This window comes from Sus scrofa, chromosome 14, assembly GCF_054392235.1.
Source record: "Sus scrofa isolate SSC_HxYL_T2T_F1_AM1 chromosome 14, Sscrofa_HxYL_maternal_Yorkshire_Landrace_v2.0, whole genome shotgun sequence".
Lineage (NCBI taxonomy): Eukaryota > Metazoa > Chordata > Mammalia > Artiodactyla > Suidae > Sus > Sus scrofa.
This window is the reverse complement of record NC_139396.1, coordinates 159666618-159687605: the sequence shown is the minus strand read 5'-3', so window position 1 is coordinate 159687605 and position 20988 is coordinate 159666618. Positions and strand designations below refer to the sequence as shown.

Genomic DNA, 20988 nt, shown 5'->3' with positions numbered 1-20988 from the left:
CTTTGACAGACCCTGGCATCCAGTGGTGACCAAAACAAACATGCCAACCTCCTGGACGCCTCCCTAGTCCACTTAATTCTAGTGGGAAGGACAGACACTGTGAAGTCATTCCAGAAATAAGTTAGGTGCCATTGAAGTACAGGACGAGAAAGGCACACGTACAGTATTACTTTATAGCCGGATAAAGAATATAATAAAAAGAAGTGTATAGCATATGGTGTGAACCTTTATTTGTTATCTTGAGAAATGAACTTCTTCCCATTGAAGGGGTTTCCCTGAGAGCCAGCAATGACCTTTGACAAACTATTTACTGCTCAGCAGAGAATGGCTAGAAGGCAGGAACATTCAGAACCCCTTCCATTCAGAGAACTGAAGCGAAAGAAAGATGAAACCTATCCAGTTATTTAAATAACACACAGGTACGCTCCAACTTGAAAGCCGCACTTCTTTAACAAGGTCCAAAAACAAAAGTGTCAACTTGCTCTACTCCCCAGTACCCTTCTTACTAAGGCTTCATCCCCTTAGGATTTCCTTTGGGAACCACTGGTAGCGTCCAGTCGTTAACCCTTGGCAGTTGGGAGTCTTTGTTGGCTGCTAGAATCAGTAATATGGGGTGGGGGGAAGGGTAGGAAAGGCCTTTTGTTTCCATCATTATTTAGAAGGAATTCCAGGCCTGTCCTGAAATGTCGGGCCGACCTTGCTTCCGAGGCCCATGAAAAGGAGTTACAAATTAATTGTGTGATTGAGGAAGTCTCCCAAAGAGCATGTCCAGCCCTTGTTTCTGCTGGTTGGCTGTCACCATAGAAACGTCTTCCTCCAGCCCAAAGTCCAGCGCTGTAAATCTTTATGATCCTGTTCAGAGTCCGTGAGGCTAACCCATCCTCCCGAGAGCCCGGTTTTATATTCGACGCGACATATCCGAGGCCATTTCTACACAGGGGACTTCAGATGAGTAGGTACGAACGTCTCATAGAAAGAGCTTTCCTTTTTCACCCCAGGACCCTTGTTTTCCAGAGAACATGCCCACGGTGAAGAAGACATTGATGTTCTTCTCCAGCTTTGTCACCAGCTTGGGGGCTTTCGTGGTCATTTCATCCATCCTTGCCACTCAAGAATGGATCCGCAGTACAATTGCCATTCGCGACTCTTCTTCAAACGGGAGTGTGATCATCACCTACGGACTCCTTCGTGGGAAGAGTGTTCAAGAACTGAATCATGGACTTGCAGAATCAGACAAGAGTTTTGAAGGTAAGTGACAGCTCTTCTGAGCGGGTACAGCGAGCTTGCTTGCACTGGGGGATGGCATCTTCTCTTGGGGCCAAGTTAGCCATTCAGCGGAATTTCCTTGTCAGCAGTGAGTTGGACGATGGCTAGGACACGCATGTTTTAATTCTGAAAAGTCACCGAATCCTGATTCCAGCTTTCTCAGTTCCGGTTGTGTCTCTTAGCGTAACTGAAGACATCATTCTAGCGGAGGCTAGGTTTAAACAGTGCTCCAGAGTGTGCTGGCAACTAAATAGTAAATTAAACATGGAGAGCAGAGTATGGTGGCCTGCAGCCAGTAGAGACGGTGTTTTTAATGGTGTTGACTGTGAAATTTTAGTTGGAGCAAGTGCCTCTGTCGAGAACTTCATCAGTGACGTCTATGCAAGGAAAAAAATAAAGTGGAAAATATAGGCCATTTCTTTGTGTTTTTTAGGCCCGCACCCACCCGCGGCATATGGAGGTTCCCAGGCTAGGGGTCGAATTGGAGCTACAGCTGTCAGCCTCCGCCAAGGCCACAGCCACTCAGAATCTGAGCTGTGTCTGCAACCTACACCACAGCTCATGGCAAGGCCACTTCCCTGACCCACTGATCGAGGCCAGGGAGCAAACCCACATTCTCATGGAATCGAGTCAGATTCGTTTGAGCTGAGCCACAGTGGGAACTCTGGCAATTTTTTCTTTCTGTGTCTCAAACTCATTTCTCTCACTGTTTTGAATTTGCATTCTTAGATGCAAACTATCTCATTGCGGTTGGAATTGATATTGACTTTCCATTAATTCTATCAGTTGACTATTTTACGGGAATTCCTAATTGCTTTTCTGACTTTGGACACGATAATGCGCCACTTGAAATGGATGAAAAACAAAACTTTATTGAGACTAAGTTGGACTGAGCAGCCTATTTGACATCTGAAGCTTGAATAGATACCATGAAGTTTTCTAAACATAGAAACAAAATTTGTAAACTGCTTAGCGCTTTGAACGGACTTTGAACAGAGTTGTGGCTGGCTCATTATACAGGCTTAATTGGGCATTACGCAGTCATTACCAGGCCACTTATAAACATACGTCATTTTTCTGCCTTATCCAAAGGTAATGTTTGGTCTTCACGCCGTGCCTAATGCTGGGAGTTTGAACCATTGACCTCTGTGCTAAGTTCTAGCTCTAAGAATCGTTTACTAGTCAAGCGATTTCCTTAAATCCAGAGGCACATAGTTATAGTTCCAAATTATAAATTTGTCTTTTAGACTTTAGCAAAAGCACCATCTCCCCCAATGTTTTGGCAGCATCACACAGCTCTGGTACCAGCCTCAGCTCCTCAGGAAAATGAGGAATATTCACTTTGGGGCAACAAGGAACTAAGACTTTCAAAGATTCCGTCACATTTTCAGTTCAGTGAATAGCATTTGCAAACCCCAAACTAGCTCCTGAATTTCCAGACATACTTACCATTTTTAAAATATGAGATAACAGCCTGTGTGTTTTTCGATTTTCATACAGTGTCTATTTGGAGCCCACTGGTTCCAATCTGAGATAAATGGCTTCCATGAGATTCCCGACTCCCTACATCAGGGGGAGCTCAGAGGAGGCCTGGGTGGGTCAGCGCCTGGCTCTAGAGCCCGGTGGGAGTGACATGGGCATAGCAGCATTGGGAGAGTAGGGATAGCTATGGTCAAGGATGGCCCTGAGGTGGCAGCGCCCAGCAGACACTGCAAGGCAATGTGGGCCCACAAGGGAGGTGGGATATTTGTGTTTGCCTGGCTCTCTCTCTCTCTCTCTCTCTTTTTTTTTTTTTTTTTTTTTTTATGGCCACACCTGCTGCATGTGGAAGTTCCTAGGCTAGGGGTCGAATTGGAGCTGTAGTTGCCAGCCTACACCACAGCCACAGCCATCCTAGATCTGAGCTGCAGCTGTGGACCTATGCTGCGGCTTGTGGCAACTCCGGATCCTTAACCCACTGCGCAAGGGCAGGGATCAAACTCTCATCCTCACGGAGACTGTGTTGGGTTCTTAACCTGCTGATCCACAGTGGGAACTCCTGGCTCTCTGCTTGTATTCTTTGCCCCCAGAGAGCCACATGCCGACTTCGAGTCATTGTCTGCAGCCACTCAGATGCTGATGAGGATCAACCACCCCCGGTCCCCGAGGTGATGCGCGACTGTGGGGGCCGATAGCTGCTGGGGACCCCTCAGCGCCCAGGGGGGTCTTCAGGGCTAATGGTTTTAGCAGTCGTGGAACTGGAAACACTTGCAAACTGTCCTCTCAGAGAGGGTGAGTCACATAGCCAGGAGGTAGATGGAGGCGGGCCTCTGCAGGTGCATGGCCGCTGCCTCGGGGGAGGCGGCCTGCCAACCTGCGGTGCTTCAGGGCTGTTCTCCTGCTCCTTCCTCAGGACCACACGGGCTTACTCCCAATCAGCAACCAACCAGGACAATAAAATCATCCGGATAAATGCCACTTTCCTGCCCTGCGGAGACGGATTGCCTTTTCACGCAACAGGTTCACCATGTCCGCTTCTTAGCTAGGATGAGGTCACACTGACCTCTCCAAAGGGTAATGAATATTTGCAGAGCTCTGCTCTGTTTCCGCACAGATTTATCACATGGTGCCAATCTGGGGCTGTAAATTTTGAAATGAAAGAGCAGCGTGAAGCGATGATGGCTGAATTCAACAGGCCAAAATAACTCAGCCAACAATACATCAATGGGTGGGCGAGATAATGAGTCAGATCTGATGAGGAAGCGCTGCAGGGGTGTAATTAGATTGTTTGGGCAGCTCAGGCCGCCCAGGAGAGCTCCGAGCCTCATCCAGAGGCATCCCAACTTGTCCAATATCTAGATGAGAAGTCCCCTGGCTTCGCTGTTAAACACATGGCCTTGCTCCTCCAGAAGTTCTGGATGTTTCATTTCATTTCAGAAAACCCTCCCTAAGCAGCTGGTATGTGAGTGGGGGCTTGACTCCTGAGCGGAATTGCACAGAGCTCTTGCCTGGGTGGACTCACCATCTAGTCTCTCTAGAGAAGGACCCCTCCTCCCTCAGTTATATCCAGCAGCCTGTGCTACTTGCAGGGCAGAGGTGTGTGGGGTTTCACCCCACACTTGCCTCCCCATCCCCCACCTGCCAGCCTCTTTTCGCCACCTACCCCTTTTGTCCTTGGGGAACTCAAAAGTTGCGCTAATGGCTCAAGCCAACAAGAACGAGGAACGTGAATTGGCTGCAAAAATCAGTTAATGGCAGGAATGATTGAGCTGAAGAAGGAATGAGTTTTCGTCTCCAGAAGTCACAAAAAGCCTCTTTTTCCTCTTCCTACGCCCCCACCCCCTCCCGACACAGAGCCCGTATTTTTCCCCAGGGAGGAGCGACCTCTTATTTGCCCCCAGAGACATGTCCCGCTGGGGGGGGGGAGCCCGAGGGAGGAAGGTCTTACCCCACCCTTCCCTCTGAGAACCCTGGTCTGTTTTCCAGAGGCTGGGGACCCAGCTGGGAGGCCCCAGGAGAGCTCCCAGGCCACCCTCTATTATCTGTGGAGTTAATGAGCTCTTCCGAGGATGTGCTGTGGACCTGGGGTTGAGGCGCTCGGCTGGGCCAGGCCCCTGGTGACCAGGTGCTTGAGGAGGGGATGGAGGCCGTTCCTCCCTGCAAAAAAGCCGCTAGCTCTCCCTCAGTTTCCGAGGACTTTCTGAAAACCAGAACTAGAAGGGCAGGTGGCGAGTGGGGCTCGAACAGAAATCTGTAGGCCCAGGAAGCCCGGGTGTCTGGACGACCCCATTCCCACTCTGCCCCCGCCCAGCACTGTTTGGCCTCCCAGCTGCGGGAGCTGAGGCCTCTTTCCCAGAGTGACCAGAATCTGGACAATTAATTCCAATTGTGCCATGGCTTTCTCGGCTCTGACGCTCGGCCCCTCAAAGGGAGAAAGAGGAACAGAATGTATTTTGCTAATTTTGTAGGCAGAGCGCAGCTGTCAGATGCTACGGGGGTTGATGGTTCTTTCATTCTTGCTAACTTTCATTGAATTTCCAGCTTTCATTGTCTGAGCTCTGAGCCAGGAAGCGGAGGGAGATACAGCTGTCATACCTGTGGGGCAGGGAATGCACAATGCAGAAGTCGAATTTTTAAACGCGGCAGTTAAAATGAAGATACGTCCTCACCGTAATTCATAGACAAGGCTGAGTCAGCAGGCTCCCAGGTGACTCCCTGTTGAGGACTCAGGTCTAGCAGGGCTTACCCACCATCAGGAAGAAAGCTAAGCCTGATTGTCACCTCCGAATTCACTCTGAAAAGGTGGCAGGCTCCCCCCTCCAAATGAACCTCATTTACAGCTGGTAATAAGCAAGCTTCCCCAGGGTGCCGCAGGGGCTTCGGACACATGACCTGTTTCTCAGGCTGAAATTTTTCTTTTCCAGTGAAGTATCTACATTAGGTCTTCTTGGTGAAGCTCCGAGTTCATTTAGTCCCCAGCAAACCTCCAATTCAAAGCTGGCATTTCCTCTTTCGTGCTCAGAGAGAGAGGGGCGGGGCGGGGGGGGGCGGAGTGTGGGACCAAGGAACGCGCACAGTGCTTCCTCGTGGTGACTCAGTTTGGAAATATCTGCAGCATTTGACCCTGCCCCTCTGAACAGGTGTGTCCTGCTTCTCGTTTTTCCTCTTCTGGTGTCACCTTCCATTGGTGGCAAGATAAGGGGGTGCCGCATTACAGCCAGGCCAGGCCCCCAACTGCAGCATTGCCATGGTGGGCGAGCCAGATGAAGAAGCCAGAGGTCAGGGCTTTCGGAGCTGGCCCAGCCCAGGTGGCCTGCCTGGAGGAGGCGGGCAGCCCATCAGACACACCCATCCCCACCCAGGGAACAGGGGGTGGCAGGTGGGACCCCGTTCTCCTCTGCAGTTTGCCTCGTTAGAGTTCTTACCAGGGTGCAGAAAAAAGGGGGCCATGCTGAGAACCCAGCCCTGCCCACAGATCGTGCATAGTGCCGTTGAGGAGGGCACCACTAGGTCCCAGCAGACTGGACGTTGTGCATTGATCTTTGCTCCCGGGCTCGACCTGCTGACGGGAGCAAGGGTTCCCTGGCCAGGGCGGCGAGGTCACGGTCTCCGTGCTGCTGAGCTAACGCTCCCCTCTTCTGTCCTCGCTGGTCCTCATGTGTTAAACACCCCCGCCCCCCGCGCCTCTGTCCTTCCTGCCTCCTTTTTTCCAGCAGCCTCTCGCTGCCACACCCACCTGCCTTCCGCCGGCTCAGCCCTCTGCTCCTGGCAATATATCCCTGCTCTGTCTGGGGGCGCTTTGGCCTTGGCCACGTGACATGGCCATCCGCATGAATTCTCCCACACAGAAGGGTCTTTACGGCCAGATCCCGGCATCCAGGAGGTCTGGAGGCAGGCAGACTTGCTGGCCTTATCTCTTTCATGCCCACGCTCTGTCCGATGACAGGAAATGTATCTCCCTCGTTGAGTACTGCTTATTTATTATTTTTTATTTTTTTATTTTTTGTCTTTTTGCCTTTTTAGGGCCACACCTGCGGGATATGGAGGTTTCCAGGCTAGGGGTCTCATCGGAGCTGTAGCCGCCGGCCAACATCACAGCCACAGCAACATAAGATCTGAGCCGCATCTGCAACCTACACCACAGCTCACAGCAACGCTGGATCCTTAACCCACTGAGCGAGGCCAGGGATCGAACCCACAGCCTCATAGTTCCTAGTCAGATTCGTTTCCACTGCACCATGACGGGAACTCTGAGTACTGCTTATTTAAAAAGAATATCACTGGAGTTCCCACTGTGGGGCAGTGAGTTAAGGGACCGTCATTGTCTCTGCAACGGCTGGTGTTGCTGCTGAGATTCAGGTTTGATCACTGGCTCAGCGAAGTGAGTTAAGGATCTGGCGTTGCCGAAGCTGTGTCACAGTCGCATAGGTCGCAGCTGCAGCTAGGATTCGATCTCTGGCCCAGGAACCTCCATATGCCATGGGTACGGCCAACAACAACAAAAAAAAAAAAAAAAAAAAAAAGAAAAAGAAAAACATCTGAGCTAATAACGTTTAGAGGTCCAGAGATGGGGAGATGATGTACCAGGCACAGGCAGTGTCTGATCTTATCTGGAGGGCCGAGCCCATCTGGCCAGCCCACTTGGGAAAGACTAAGTATGTGAGGAATCAGGGCCGGGCCAGTAGAAGCTTTGGAATGACGCAGGGTTTCTATCCCTCTCTAAAGACTGGGAAAGGCTGCCAGGCAGGCGAGGAGGGTGTGGATTCTGCGCAGCTCCAAAAAGAGCCTTCGGATGCGCGGCAAATGGCCTTGAGATGCAGGATGCAGAACTTTTAAATGACGAGGGCGACACAGTGATGGAAAGGGCCACTTTGCAAAGAGTGGGCTTCGAGCTGCCAGGACATGTTTCAGGAGGAGGCTCGGCAACCCCTGTGCACGCAGCACCGTAGGGTCCCCTCCAGCTCCTGGGGTGCTTTAAGACAACAGTCCCAGCTGGAACGAGACATCTCTCATGGCTGTTCTGGTTTCTGTTCTTTAAAGCTGCGCTGGGGTGAGGATGCGAGAGGCTCCTGTGCTTCCCCCAGGGGGCCCGAGAAACAGGAAGGAAAAGAAGGAAGCTTTCGCTTTTTCTTACTCACCCCGTCTTGGTTCTGACACAGTGCAATTCCCAATGATGCTGTTGCTCTCGGACGATGGGCTCTGGGCTCTTTGCCCTGGTTGACTTTTTCCTTGTGCCGCTGTGACTCTCAGAGCATCTCAGTAAACACTGTTTAATGAGGGGCGCTCTCCTAAGGGCCCAGAACACACTGGCAGCTCTTGGAGATGCTTTCCAAATGCAGGGCGGGGTTTACAGGTGAGCGTGGGGACAGCACGTCTCCAGAGTCTGGTCATTTTGAGTCATAAACGGAGGAGGGAGAGAAGGAAGCAGGAAGGGCGGCTGGCCGGAGGCCCTGAGAAACAGGAGGACGGCAGGCGCAGGGACGGATGGTGAAGGGCCCAGGGCCTCTGTGTTTCATTTCACGCGGGTGCGTATCCACGTCCAGAGCTTTGACACTTAGGAAACATGCAGCTTGCACGCCGAGGCTGGGCTCTCTAAGCCAGTGTCTAAGCAGGGGCGATGGGGCCGGGGCAGCTGTGTGGGGAGCGAGCGGCCCTCCTGTCCCGAGCGGGTCGTTGCGCTTGGCCCCGCAGACTGACCGATTGTTTGATAGTTTTAGGGACACTGAGCAGTTCTTCCCAGAAGACCCTGCACACGGTGGTCCTCGTCTTCCTGGTCCTCAGCTTGCTCACGTCGCTGCTGAGCGCCGGCCTGACCCTCTACAACAGCATCAGCAACCCCTACCAGACCTTCCTGGGACCCAGCGGCGTGTACACGTGGAGCGGGCTCTGCGGTGAGTAGCGGCCCAGACGACGCCTCTCGCCTCTGCCCCCAGCTTTTGCCTCTCCCACGGGGCCACGCGCGTCCCCGGACATCCATCCGTGGACACCGTGTGTGCTGAGTCCTGCGCCGGGGCTGAGGTCGACCTTTGCGAACTTGCGCTCTTAGGAAGCATCTTTGAAATGAAATTCTGCTTTGGATGCCTGGTGGGGGCGGCGACGAGGGCGGGTGAGGTGTTGACATAGACGACACACCCCGTGGTTGCTTTTGAGAATCGAACGTCAGGAGGTAAACAAAAAGCACGTCAGCCAGCAAGACATTCCCTGGGCCCCTGCGGGGTACTTACCTCCAACTCAGGCTCCACAAGGTGTGCAGAGCGCACACCCACACACACACACACACACACACACACACACACACACTCACACACACACACACACACAGACATACACACTCACACACACAATCACAGACATACACACTCACACACACACACAGACACACAGTCACAGACATACACACTGACACACTCACATTCACAGACATACACACTCACACACACATGCACAGAGTCACACACACAGTCACAGACATACACACACACTCACACACACACAGTCACAGACATACACACTGACACACCCACACACTCACACACACACAGTCACACACACAGCCACAGACACACACTCACACAGTCACAGACATACTCACACACACACAGTCACAGACACACACACTGACACACCCACACACTCACAGACATACACACACACTCACACTCACTGACACAGATAGACACAGACTAACGCGCACACACACTCACAGACACAGACACTCATGCACACACAGTCACAGACACACACACTCAGACACACTCACAGACACAGATAGACACAGACACACACTCAGACACACACAGAGACATGCACAGACACACAGACACACTCACGAATACACAGTCACAGACAGACACAGACACACACTCAGACATACACTCACTGACACAGATAGACACAGACACACACACTCAGACACACAGAGACATGCGCAGACACACAGACACACTCACACACACACAGACACAGATAGACACAGACACACATACTCAGACACACAGACACACACACACACTCAGACACACAATCATTTAGTCCCCTTCTTGCCCCCACAGAACAGGAATCAACTTGGCCTAAAATCTAAACATGGTTGTGCCACAGAGAACCACAAAGAATGTTATTCTTGAGAATCTTGGGCCCACGCCCTTGTCGTGGGTGACCTGTGAGCCCCGGGTGTCACTGAGCTGTGCTGCTAGGTTGTGTCAGTTGTTTGTGGGGAAGAGTGTTGGGGTGGGGAGTGGGAAGCTTGAGTCACAGCATTCTGGACTCTCCTGGGTTCCCGAGGGCTCCGGGCCTCTGCCTCTGCCCAGGGATGTGGTCAAGCCGGGGCCTCGGCAAGCAGGCCAGGCAGCTGGGTCTCTCCTGCCATCACCTCCCTCGCTCCACCTTGAGAAGCTCATCCAGAGATGGGATCAGAAGCAGATTGCCTACCAAAGTGATGGCTCTGGAGGCGGCTGCATAGAAGCTCCAGGTGGTGCACCTGCTACATATGGAGGTTCCCAGGCTAGGGGTCAAATTGGAGCTGCAGCTGAGGCCACGCCACAGCCACAGCAATAGATCAGAGCCCCATCTGCAACCTCACCGCAGCGTGGGGCAACACCAGGTCCTTACCCCACTGAGCAGGGCCAGGGATTGAACCCGCATCCTCGTGGACACCGGTCTCCCAGGTGGTGCATTTAACACAGGCCAGGGACTTTCAGGGAGAAGAGAGGTGCTCTGGACACTAGGGCATCAGGAAGCCTCAGAGGAGGGGCCCTGGGCAGCTCCCTCCTGTCCTTCCGTGTGAGGTCAACCCCCCATGCACCTGGGCAGGTGGCTAGGAGCCCCCGCTTCTCCGTGTTGTGGCTCTCAGAAGTGCTGTGCTGAGGGCCTGAACACCGGCTCTTGGGGGAGGGAAGCCGGCTGCAGCCCTGGCTGGTGTGTGGGTGCAAGTGTTTCCACTGTGGCCTTTTCCGAGCTAACAGTCCAGGCGACGTGTGAGCTGGCAGGCCCCATCCAGCGTGGATTGGAGCAAGAGCCATGCAACTCACTGATCAGACAAGGGCAGGAAGCCGGCTGCCCCGGGCACACCTGCATGTGGCCACACTGCATACTCACACCTCAGGCTGGTGTGGTCACACCCACACACGACTAGCCCTTTCCTTTCCTCCTGGGCTTTTATTACGTGGCAGTGTAAAAACAAATCTGCAAGTTAAAGGGCATCTACTGGGGGCCAGGCACAGCCATCCTGTGGAATGTGTCTCCCGCTTCCCTCCCACTGGGGGTGGGGAGAGGAACTTGGTTCCAAACTCAAAGACCCTCATCCGAATGCAGAGTTCCTTGCCCCACGCTCTTTTTATGATCGTAGCTCACCTCTGTCAACCAAACCCACGGCAAGACTCATGGGCCCTCATTGTCAGGGTGAAAAAATAGATTATTGAAAATCGTGCTTGTATGATTAAGAAGTGAAGGAAAGCAGCAGCTTCAGGTATGGCTGGATCCAGGGTTTCAGCTCTGTGGTTAAGCAGTGGGGCTGGTCCTCCTAAAGGCAAATGGCTGCCAGCCCTTCTTGGCTTATCACCGAGGCAGTGACACCCGGAGGAAAGACTTCTAGTTCCCCCAAATCTGACACTGGAATTGCCCTTCTGCATTTCTGGAGCAACCTCCATGGCCAGCAGTGTTGAGTTCACTGACTGACCCCCCTTGGCTGAAGACACTGGGAGCTGGGGCTGAGGGGGATGTTTTGAGAGGAGTGCTGGGCACTAGTACCAAGGGGAGGGTCCAATGTGGGGTCAATGGGACAGAATCGTGGGACCCAGGGGGTTCTGTCTGCAGCGGGCAGGGTTCGGAGCCCACCCTCCCCCCCTCCCTCACTCCCTCCCTCCCTTTCTTCCTTTCTCTCTTTCTTTTTAAGGCTGTACCTGAGGCATAGGGGCTGAATCAGAACTGCAGCTGCAGGTTGCACCACAGCCACAGCAACACTATGTCTGAGCTGGATCCGCAACCTACGCAGCAGCTTGCGGCAATGCCGGATCCTTCACCCACTGAGCCAGGCCAGGAATCGAACCCACATCCTCGAGGACACTGTTGGGTTCTTAACCCACTGAGCCATAATGGGAGCTCCAGGGCCGTCTGTTCATCTCAGCAGGAGGGAACCTTGTCTTCCAGTCTCTTCCTCCACAGTCGAGAGGAAAGCTGGTTTTGCATGGGGCGAGGCCCTGAGCATGTTTGTGGAGGAAAACATGAAAAGGGGGCCCCCGGTCCCCACCTACTTCTAACAACAAAGAATTGTTTGACAGGGAGCAAGTTCAAGCCACATTCCTGTCCAGGCTGGGGACAAGTTCTGACACACAGGGGGGCTGTGAGGTGGGCAGAGACGCATCAGAGACTTTGATGTGTGAGGAGCCGACCGGCAGGTGATGGCCTGGCCAGTCTCTGTTCAGGCTCCGGCTTTGCCCCGAGTGCCCCTCGCAGCCTCCGCAGCCCAGGCCTGACGGGGCGGACTGGGGCCCAGAGCTCAGTTGGAGAATTTAGTGAAAACCCAGCTGTGGGGCGGCTCGGCCTGCAGGCTTTGTGCACAAAGAGGCTGTTGTCGTGGCCTTGCCTCGGGTCCCTGCTGTGGGAGGGCCCGGCAGGCTGACCTCGGGGGCCTGGAGGCAGAGGGACGGGCTGGGCCTGGACACGCCATCCTGGGCGGCAGGGAAGAAGCGGGAGTATTTGCTGGCTTCTTTCTGGAGGGACTGGAGGGGCTTCTGCTTTGGGGAGAAAAAGAAGAGCCTCACCTTCCCGGCTCCTGTGCCCTTTGACCCCAGCCTGGGGTGGCCCAACCCTGACCTTAGGGGATAGAACTGGGGTCTGAGAGTAGATGGAGCAGGAGCCAGGAGAGGGCCCTGCAGACGGCCTGCTCCAACACAGGGATTCCCCTCCCCCCCTAGGAGCCCGTGAGTGCAGGGTGAGCCGGCAGGTCCCGAGGCTGATGGGGACAGGCCAGGGTGGGAAGCTGGTGTCCAGAGTCTCTGCAAGCCCTTCCTTCTACCTGGAGCTTCCTCTAGGTCCTGTAAACCCTTCCTCCCAGAAGCTGGAGAAAAGGCAGTGAGAGGTGCCCCCTCCCCCGGGGCTCAGGTCAGCAGCTGGGTCCGTGAAGGCCCCTCCGGATTCAAATCAAAGCCCCTGTGTATCCGTGTCAGAAGGAACTGTCGAACCAGTTTCCATCCTGCCCCTTATGACTCAGCCTTTGTAGGAAACTTCACACGCGGTAATCACGGATAATTAACGGGTGTGAGATGCTGAGTGCGGAGAGGAAGGGGCCTTTGTAGGCACCTACTCCTTTTATTAAGAAATAAAGCCATTAGGTTGGGGATGAAAAACCGACCAAGGATGAAAACTCCTCGCGCAGAAGCCCTGTAATTAGGGCCTCTGGAGGCCACGCCCGGGGTGGGGGGGTTCAATCAGGACACGTTTGACGCCCAAGGGTCCTTCTAGTCCTGGGTGAATGCCAGCAGACAAGTCACGCAGCGTGGGGCCCTAAAGACCTCCATCCTGGGGGGGACCACACAGGGGGCTAGCACGGCCTGCCCAAGGCCGCTGGACGGCGCACCTGCAGCCTCCTGCGTCCGGGAGGCTCACCCTGACCGAGCTCCCATCCTTTCAAAATAGCTTGATGGAGAATGACTCTCACACCACACGGGCCGCTCTTTGAAAGTGTACAGTTCAGTGGTTTTTAGTGTGTTCCCAGGTCTGGGCCGCCACCACCACAGTGGATTTTAGAATATTTCATCCTCTCCAAAGAAAGCCCTCCCCCAGCCCCCTGCCAGCCCTAAGCAGCCAGGAAGCCACGTTGCGTCTCCAGCTCAGCCCCCGTGGAAGAGGAGGAGTCAAGAGATCCTTCCTGGTTAAATGCTGTACCCCTTGTGCGTAGACTGGAACCCCAGCTCTGAGCTGGCGCTGGGAGCTTTCACCTCCTGTGCCCAGCGCCAGGACCCTCAGGATGCCTCCCTGTCCCTGGCCATGTCGCACGGCCCCGGATGCCCCGAGCTTGCTCCTCCACAGTGGCCAGACTGTCTGGGCAACCCTTTCTGTGTGCCCTCCCTCATCTTTCCAACCCTCTGGGCCTCTCTAGGTGGCTTCCCTGTTGCCCGCCCCATGGTGCAGTCATGAAATCGCTGACTCATTCAGCGCCCCCCGCAGTGCTCATGGCCCCAGGGAGTGGGCAGAACAATGATCACAGCCCAGTGTTTGCTCTTGTCACAAGGGCCCTGCACCATCCTTAGCGTTTTGGCCTAAGATCCAGCCTGTGTCTCCCATTCCTTTCACCTTCTCCCCAGCGCCTGAGAGAGTAGACCCCAGGGGAGATATTCAGTGAAGGCCGGGGGAGTGCATCTTTGCTAAAGAAAAAAAAAAAAAAAAAAGAAAGAAGAAAAAAGTGACTTTAAAAAAAGGTCTCAAAAACAAAAATTAATTGAAAAAAAAAAAAAGGAGTACCCATCGTGGCTCGGTACTAACAAACCCGACTGGTATTCACGAGGACGCGGGTTTGATCCACGGCCACTCTCAGTGGGTTATTGATCCAGCGTTGCCGTGAGCTATGGTGTAGGTTGCAGATGCTGCTTGGATCTGGCATTGTTGTGGCTGGTTGCATCTGCAGCTCCGATTCGACCCCCAGCCTGGGAACCTCCATATGCCGCAAGTGCAGCCCTAAAAGGCAAAAAATAAAAATAAAAAAGGGGAGTTCCCGCTGTGGTGCAGCAGAAACGAATCTGACTAGGAACCATGAAGGTGCAGGTTCGATCCCTGGCCTCATTCAGTGGGTTGAAGATCCAGTGTTCCCGTGAGCTGTGGTATAGGTCACAGACGAGGCTCGGATCTGGCATTGCTGCGGCTGGGGTGTAGGCCGGCAGCTGCAGCTCCAATGAGACCCCTCGCCTGGGAACCTCCATCTGCAGTGGGTGCGGCCCTAAAAAGAATAAAAATAAACATAAGACTAGGAAAGGTATCAGCATGTCACGTAACGAGCCCTACCTTCCTTTCAGCCGCCTTCATCTTCATAACGTTGCTGCTCTTTGTGGGGAACACACAGTCCAACCACCTGTCGGAGCAGCTGGCCCAGAAGCTCTACCCGACGTATCCCGCCTCCACTCACCAGGGAACCTCCCACAGCTACGGGTACTCGTTCTGGCTCGTGCTGCTCGTCATCCTTCTCAACGTGGCCAGCGTGGTTGTCATCATCTTCTACCAGAAGGCCAGGTACCAGCGGAAGCAGGAGCAGAGGAAGCCCATGGAATACGCCCCCAGGGACGGAATCTTGTTCTGAGCTCGGGATGCTCACTGGGTCACTGGGGCGATTCTGCGGCACGTCGGCTCCCCGAGCCGGGAGGGGCTCACGAGTCCGGATCTCCAGCAGGGAGAGGGCATCCCCGACTGACTGTCATTCTGTGACCCTTGCCGTCGTTCGTGACGCGATGTTCTTCATCAGTGAGGTATCCTTGGAAAAGGACACTTCCCAAGGGGGGGGACGATGAAAGAGGAAGCTCCCCATCCACGGAGGGTTCAAGGCGGCAGCATGATTGGTGGTCCTGTGGACACTCTGACTCCGCTTGCTCTCTTTAAGTAATAAAGCCTTGTGTTACACATCGTCCCTTTGAGTCGCTCCACGCACACTTTGGTACCTGTGATCTTGCTCTCCCCAGGAGGGACCACGCATTGTTTTGTTTTGTTTTGTTTTTTAGGGCTGCACCCGAGGCACATGGAGGTTCCCAGGGGAGGGGTCCAATTGGAGCTACAGCTGCCGGCCTACACCACAGCCACAGCAACGCAGGATCTGATCCGCGTCTGCGACCTACACCGCAGGCACAGCAAGGCCAGATCCTTAACCCACTGAGCGAGGCCAGGGATCGAACCTGCCACATCATGGTTCCTAGTGGATTCGTTTCTGCTGCGCCACGACGACGAGAACTCCGGGACCATGCATTTTTATTCCACTCCGTGAAGGAAGAAGACCAGGCCCAGAGGGACTCAGAGCTGGTGTTTCCTAGACCAGGTGTTGGAAGCAAAGGGAGAGACTTAGGGCTGGGCCGCCTGGTTCTCCGGACCCTCGGCCAGTGACATAACCTAAACCCCACGGTGGGCAGAAGCGCTGACACTCATTTCTAGGTTCCCGGATGGGGCTTTTTTGATAGGAAAAGATGAGGAAGTAAGACGATCCAAGGAAAGATACAAATTACAGCCCTACAGCCTCATGCTGGGAAGGCTAAATATATTTTTTGCTTTAAAAAGATTGTGGTGAATTCAGTCAAAATAGAAATGAAATATTGCAGGAAGTTCTGAAAACCACATCAGCCAGCCCTCTGCTGGTATGTTGCAGTGTCACTGACAGGTGTAGACAGTGACACCTGGGGTGTGTCACCCATCAGCAGACTCCTGTCCAGCCAGAGGCGGAGTAAGAAATGGCTTAGAGCTTTGTGGCTTGCAGGTGCCACAAAGTCAGGGCACGTGCTCAGTTCAGGTGATGGCTTGCCTTCTTGGAACAGGTGGATGAAACTAGTTCGTGGTCTCATGAGAGCACAATGGGCCACGAGGAATATTTTATTATATTTATTTCATTTCACTTATTTCATTTCCTCTTTAGGGCGGCACCTGCGACATAGTGGAAGTTCACAGGCTAGAGGTCGAACCGGAGCTCCAGCTGCCAGCCGACACTACAGCCACAACAATGCGGGATCTGAGCCACATCTTCAACCTACGCCACAGCTCGTGGCAACCCCAGATCCTCAACCCACGGAGCGAGGCCAGGAATGCAACCTGCATCCTCATGGATACTAGTTGGGTTCTTAACCCGCTAAACCACAGTGGGAACTCCAGATGAGGAATATTTTAAAAGACATCAGTTGGATTCAAGCCACTTTGCCAGTAGGATATTCTCTTGGAAAATCACTTTGAGAATCTTTCAGGCTTGAATATCCCACAAGTTAGCTGGCTGGAACATGGACAGGATTCTGAAATAATCACCTTTCATGTGTTGGTGGAACCAGAGCCACAAGGAGCAGAATTCCCTTCGTGTAACTTACAAAGCAGCAGCTCTTTGGATAGAAGGACAGAGCCTTATGAAACTAGCAGAGATGAATCACCTTCTTACCTATTACTTTCTAACAATCTGCCTTAGAAATAACATTTTTTTATTCAAGAATCATGCGCTGAATGCCTGCGAGGTGGGTCATGCCATGCTAAGCCAGGTGTCTGCCCCCAAGGGAATTATAGCCAAACAGTCAAGACAGACATTCAAAAACCAGTCACTAGTTCCATGGGAAATGGGTACGTTGTCACAAAATTGTGCTCCTTCTTTGAAAAGGTCAGTTCTCCCTGAGTCCCCACCCCCAAATCCTACTAAGTCAGAGTTACTCGAAAGAATTAGCTTACTGTGAGACTTTGAACATATTAAACATATGACTACCCACAGTGAAAATGTTCTAAATTCTCTAAAGCTAAAAGCACCTATGTTCTTTGAAGGTTTGAATTTTATATCGGATGTGGATAATGCGGACAAATAACAAAGAGGAAACACACGAGGGTGGCAGGTTGGCCCTCGGGTCCCGGATGAGCGCACAGGACCCTGGAGGAGGCGGAGACCACGTTTACCCATCTCCGAATCGGAGCCGAGCTGGGTTTCTCCAGAGGACAAACTATCCTAATCCTTATTGGAAACGACCTTTGAGGAGCCCTTCAAAACACAGGCGTCAAGGTAAGAGGACCTGCGTTTCAGTTTCCCAGCTGCAGAGACTGGCTCCCTCGTCAGGTCTGGAGGTGGAACGTAAAGAAGCCGTGTGCGTGTGTTCAGTGGAAATCCTTTTCCAAACCTTTAAAATTAACTTTTGTTGGAGTATGGGTGTTCCCTTTGTGGTGCAGCGGGAATGAACCCAACTAGCATCCATGAGGACTCCGGTTCGGTCCCTGGCCTCGCTCAGTGGGTCAAGCATCTGGCGTTGCTGTGAACTAGATTGCAGACTTGGCTTGGATCTTGTGTTGCTGTGGCTGTGGTGTAGACTGGCAGCTGCGGCTCTGATTCGACCCATAGCCTGGGAACTTCCATATGCCGGGCATGTGGCCTTAAAAAAAAGCAAAAAAAAAAAAAAAAAAAAAGTTTATTGCAGTAGAGTTGATTTGCGATGTCGTGTTAGTTAGTTTCAGGCGTACAGCCACACGAGCCAGTTGTACACGTCCACATATCCAGCCTTTTCCGATTCTTTTCCCACACAGGTCACTGCGGACACTGAGTGGATAGCTCTGTGCTGTACGGTAGATCCTGGCTATTCACCCATATTCCATGTATATTTGCGTGTATATGTCAAACCCAGTCTCCCATTTTATCCTTCCCCCCAAGGTTTCCGCTTTGGTAACCATAAGTTTGGTTTCAAAATCTTTGAGGCTGCTTCAGTTTTGTGAACAATTCTACCTTCAGGAAGAACAGGACTTGCTGACTCTTGGCAAACACGGGCAGCTTTGAACCAGCCAGCCAGCCTGCTGCCCTGGCCCCTGAGATGGGCCTTTTGTGGGGCAGTGAGAATGACTGGCTTTTCGGGGCAAAAATACCTCTGAATAGTTACTTGCTGTTTAAAACCGTCTTAATAAAGGTGCCTTCTCCTACATTTGTTGTAATGGAAACAGCTGAGACACTGTTGGGAAGGAGTCCAAACTTCCACGAAAATTAGAATGTTTCAGGGATCATGACGTGACACCCAATTAACCCCCATGGTCCTGTTATGATGAGCTGATGTACCATAAAAATATGGTGCTTTGCAGAGTTCCTATTGTGGCTCAGCAGGTTAAGAACCTGCCTAGTATCCGTGAGGATGCAGGTTTGATCCCTGGCCTCACTCAGTTGCTGCAAGCTGCGGCATAGGCCGCAAATGTGGCTCGGATCCTGTGTTGCTGTGGCTGTGGCATAGGCTGGCAGCTGCAGCTCCAATTTGACCCCTAGCCTGGGAACTTCCATATGCTGAAGGTGCCTCCCTAAAAAAGAAAAAAAAAATAAATTAATTAAAATATCGTGCTCTTCAATGTTACAAGGACATAGAGTCTGCGATAATAATTTTAGGGAAAGTAGTACTTTCCACAAACATCAAAGTTGCAGGGATCCTCTGATGAGCTGATGCTGGTAAAGCATGGGGGGGGGGGGGCCGTCAGGTAGGCTTCACTCTCCTCATTACAATTTCATTTGGTCATCTCCCCAAAGCCTGTGGACTAGGCAGGGCAGGCAGAGCCATCCCCTCGGATATGCCACTTCTCTGGGTCCAAGGCCCCATCTTGCAGCTGCCCCACGTGGCCATACAGTATGGAAAGCCCTGGCAGTGACCTTGGCCATACAGGCAGCCTTATCTGCAGCCTCCTGCCTTCTGATTCACCTCTTAGAAGACCTTGGAACCTGCTGTGCTGCAAAGCGTAGGCAGGCACCAAGCAAAGTTCTAGATCAGGCTTCCCTCTGCCCGCACACCGTCCCCTCAGAGTCTGTCCGTCTTTCTCTTTCGCTGAAACCAGCCTTGGAGTGAAGACTTAAAACCCGGTCCATAGTGGCCCAGCCTGACATCTTCCTGCAGCCTGGCCCACCCAGGATGCAGGTCCGGCGTGTGTGGGGCAAGATGACTAGGAGCCAGGAGACTTTCTGATTCTGCAAGTCCAGCTTGGAGAGAAGCCAGGCTCCCGAGGAGCTCTCCTGACCTGGGCACCCAGAGCCCCACACCCCAAAGGCCTTGGATGCAGAGGTCGTCCAGCCAGGGGCACGGAGGGCTCACGCCTGCAGAGCAGCTGAAGTGGGATCTGCTGCCTGGTCCCCCTACCCGGTCCTCATCCGCAAAGCCCACCACCACCCAGGACACAGGGACACAGCTGGAGCTCCGTGCATCATGTGTTCATTGCTGTGACATCCCACAGAAGCCGCGAGAAGCTGGCAGTTACCACCCTCTCTGAGCTTCTGTTTTCTCAGGATGAAAAAATAAGTAACAGATCATAGAAATGACAGCCGGTGTGGCTTCGAGCAGGGAAGCTCTGCTGCCAGGCTGCTCGGGGTGGGGACGTTAATCTCAGCCGGCTTCGGGCTAATCATCTGTGAAATGGGACCACAGGACCAGCCTTGGCTCTAGGGACATGAGGATGAATCATGACAAGGGGCGGAAAGGCCTTGGTACCCGAGGGCCATTCCTTCTCCCAGAACGCTGAGCCTGCAGGGCGTGGTGGGAACTGGAAAAGCTGGAGGAGGCTGCCCCTTTCGCCACCACCTTAATAGTTCTTTTGATCTGTTGGGAGCAAGGAGCAACCGGAACACAGGGAGTTAATACACGCGCCTGAGCATCCAAAGCTGCCAAGCAGTGAAGTGGCTTGAAAAATGGGTCTCTGGGCCCCTGTTCTTTTTGACCTGTGTTTGATTCAGTTCCCCACGGCTGACAGCGAAGGCTGAGGGGGCACAGGGAGGAGAAGCCCAGAGGAAAGCGAGGCCCTCCCTGCGGGTGTTGCCCCGTGATGCTCTCCCCCCTGTTTCATGGCCTCTGTTCTCATGGTGTGTCTGGGTCTGGCTCATGCAGAACAAAAAGGAGTGGCTTGCTCAGGCAGCAGCACCCAGTTGGCTTCAAATAAATCCTTAGCCGGGCCAGGGAGGGTGGGGTCTCCCTGAAGTGAGCCTCCCACACATGCCCCTGGGGATGAGGTAGCAGGTCCCCGGACCCAAGGACTTTGTGCTCCTTAAAATAGCCAGTGAGCTGGGTTACGCATGGGGACCCTGGATCACTGGGTTATTAAAGCTGAACCCAAGGAGGAACTGAGACGGGATGGGTGGGGAAGTTTGCCGAACATTAGCCGCCCTGAGGGTGCCTGTCCAGGGGTGGACTTGTTCCCCACGCCCTTCCCTCTGTTCCCATGCTGCCCAGACTCCGAAGTCATGAGCGGTTAGAATTCCAGACGTCCCAGTTACCAAAAAAAAAAAAAAAAAAGAAAGAAAAGAAAAAGAAAGGGAAAAAAAGGAATTTATATCTGTGACAGACCTCAGACCACGAAACTTTCATTTTCAATATGTTGAAAGATTTAGTCAAGAAATAAAAATTTAGCTAGAAACATGCTGTATTTTTGACTCTTCATTTTAAATGAGCTACTAGTAAAAGGAGCTCCCTTCTGCCTCCATCTCCCATCCCTCTCTGAGAGGCATGGGCATAATCTTTATCTTGTCTTTTATTTTTTTTTAGGGCTGCACCTGCTGCATACGGAAGTCCCTAGGCTAGGGGTGGAATC

At 52.9% G+C, this 20988-nt stretch overlaps 1 protein-coding gene and 1 long non-coding RNA gene across 6 annotated transcripts in view; one reads left to right on the top strand and one right to left on the bottom strand.

Annotated features, from left to right (window-relative positions):
• Positions 1-209: 209 nt before the first annotated feature.
• On the bottom strand, positions 210-8807 carry LOC110256829 (uncharacterized). 2 transcript variants are annotated; one of them, XR_014827680.1, is made up of 2 exons: positions 7884-8807; positions 210-1643 (listed from the first exon to the last, which is right to left on the bottom strand). It is a non-coding gene; the product is annotated as an uncharacterized LOC110256829 (long non-coding RNA). The 2 variants fall into 2 exon arrangements; XR_002338840.2 differs by lacking the exon at positions 7884-8807 and adding an exon at positions 5415-7576.
• The window catches only part of CLRN3 (clarin 3), a 29085-nt gene continuing 9022 nt past the window's right edge, over positions 926-20988 (top strand). The window contains exons 1-5 of one of the 4 annotated variants that reach the window (XR_002338839.2): positions 926-1248; positions 8457-8636; positions 14751-15197; positions 17224-17455; positions 19249-20814. Coding sequence is in view for 2 of the 4 variants with exons in the window: in XM_003359398.5 (XP_003359446.1) it covers positions 1020-1248; positions 8457-8636; positions 14751-15031 (690 nt within the window). In the remaining 2 variants the exon portion in view is untranslated. Of the gene's footprint in view, positions 1249-7532; positions 7796-8456; positions 8637-14750; positions 15356-17223; positions 17456-19248; positions 20815-20988 lie in introns of those variants that run through there. The other 3 variants (XR_002338838.2, XM_003359398.5, XM_084996741.1) reach the window with 3 other exon arrangements.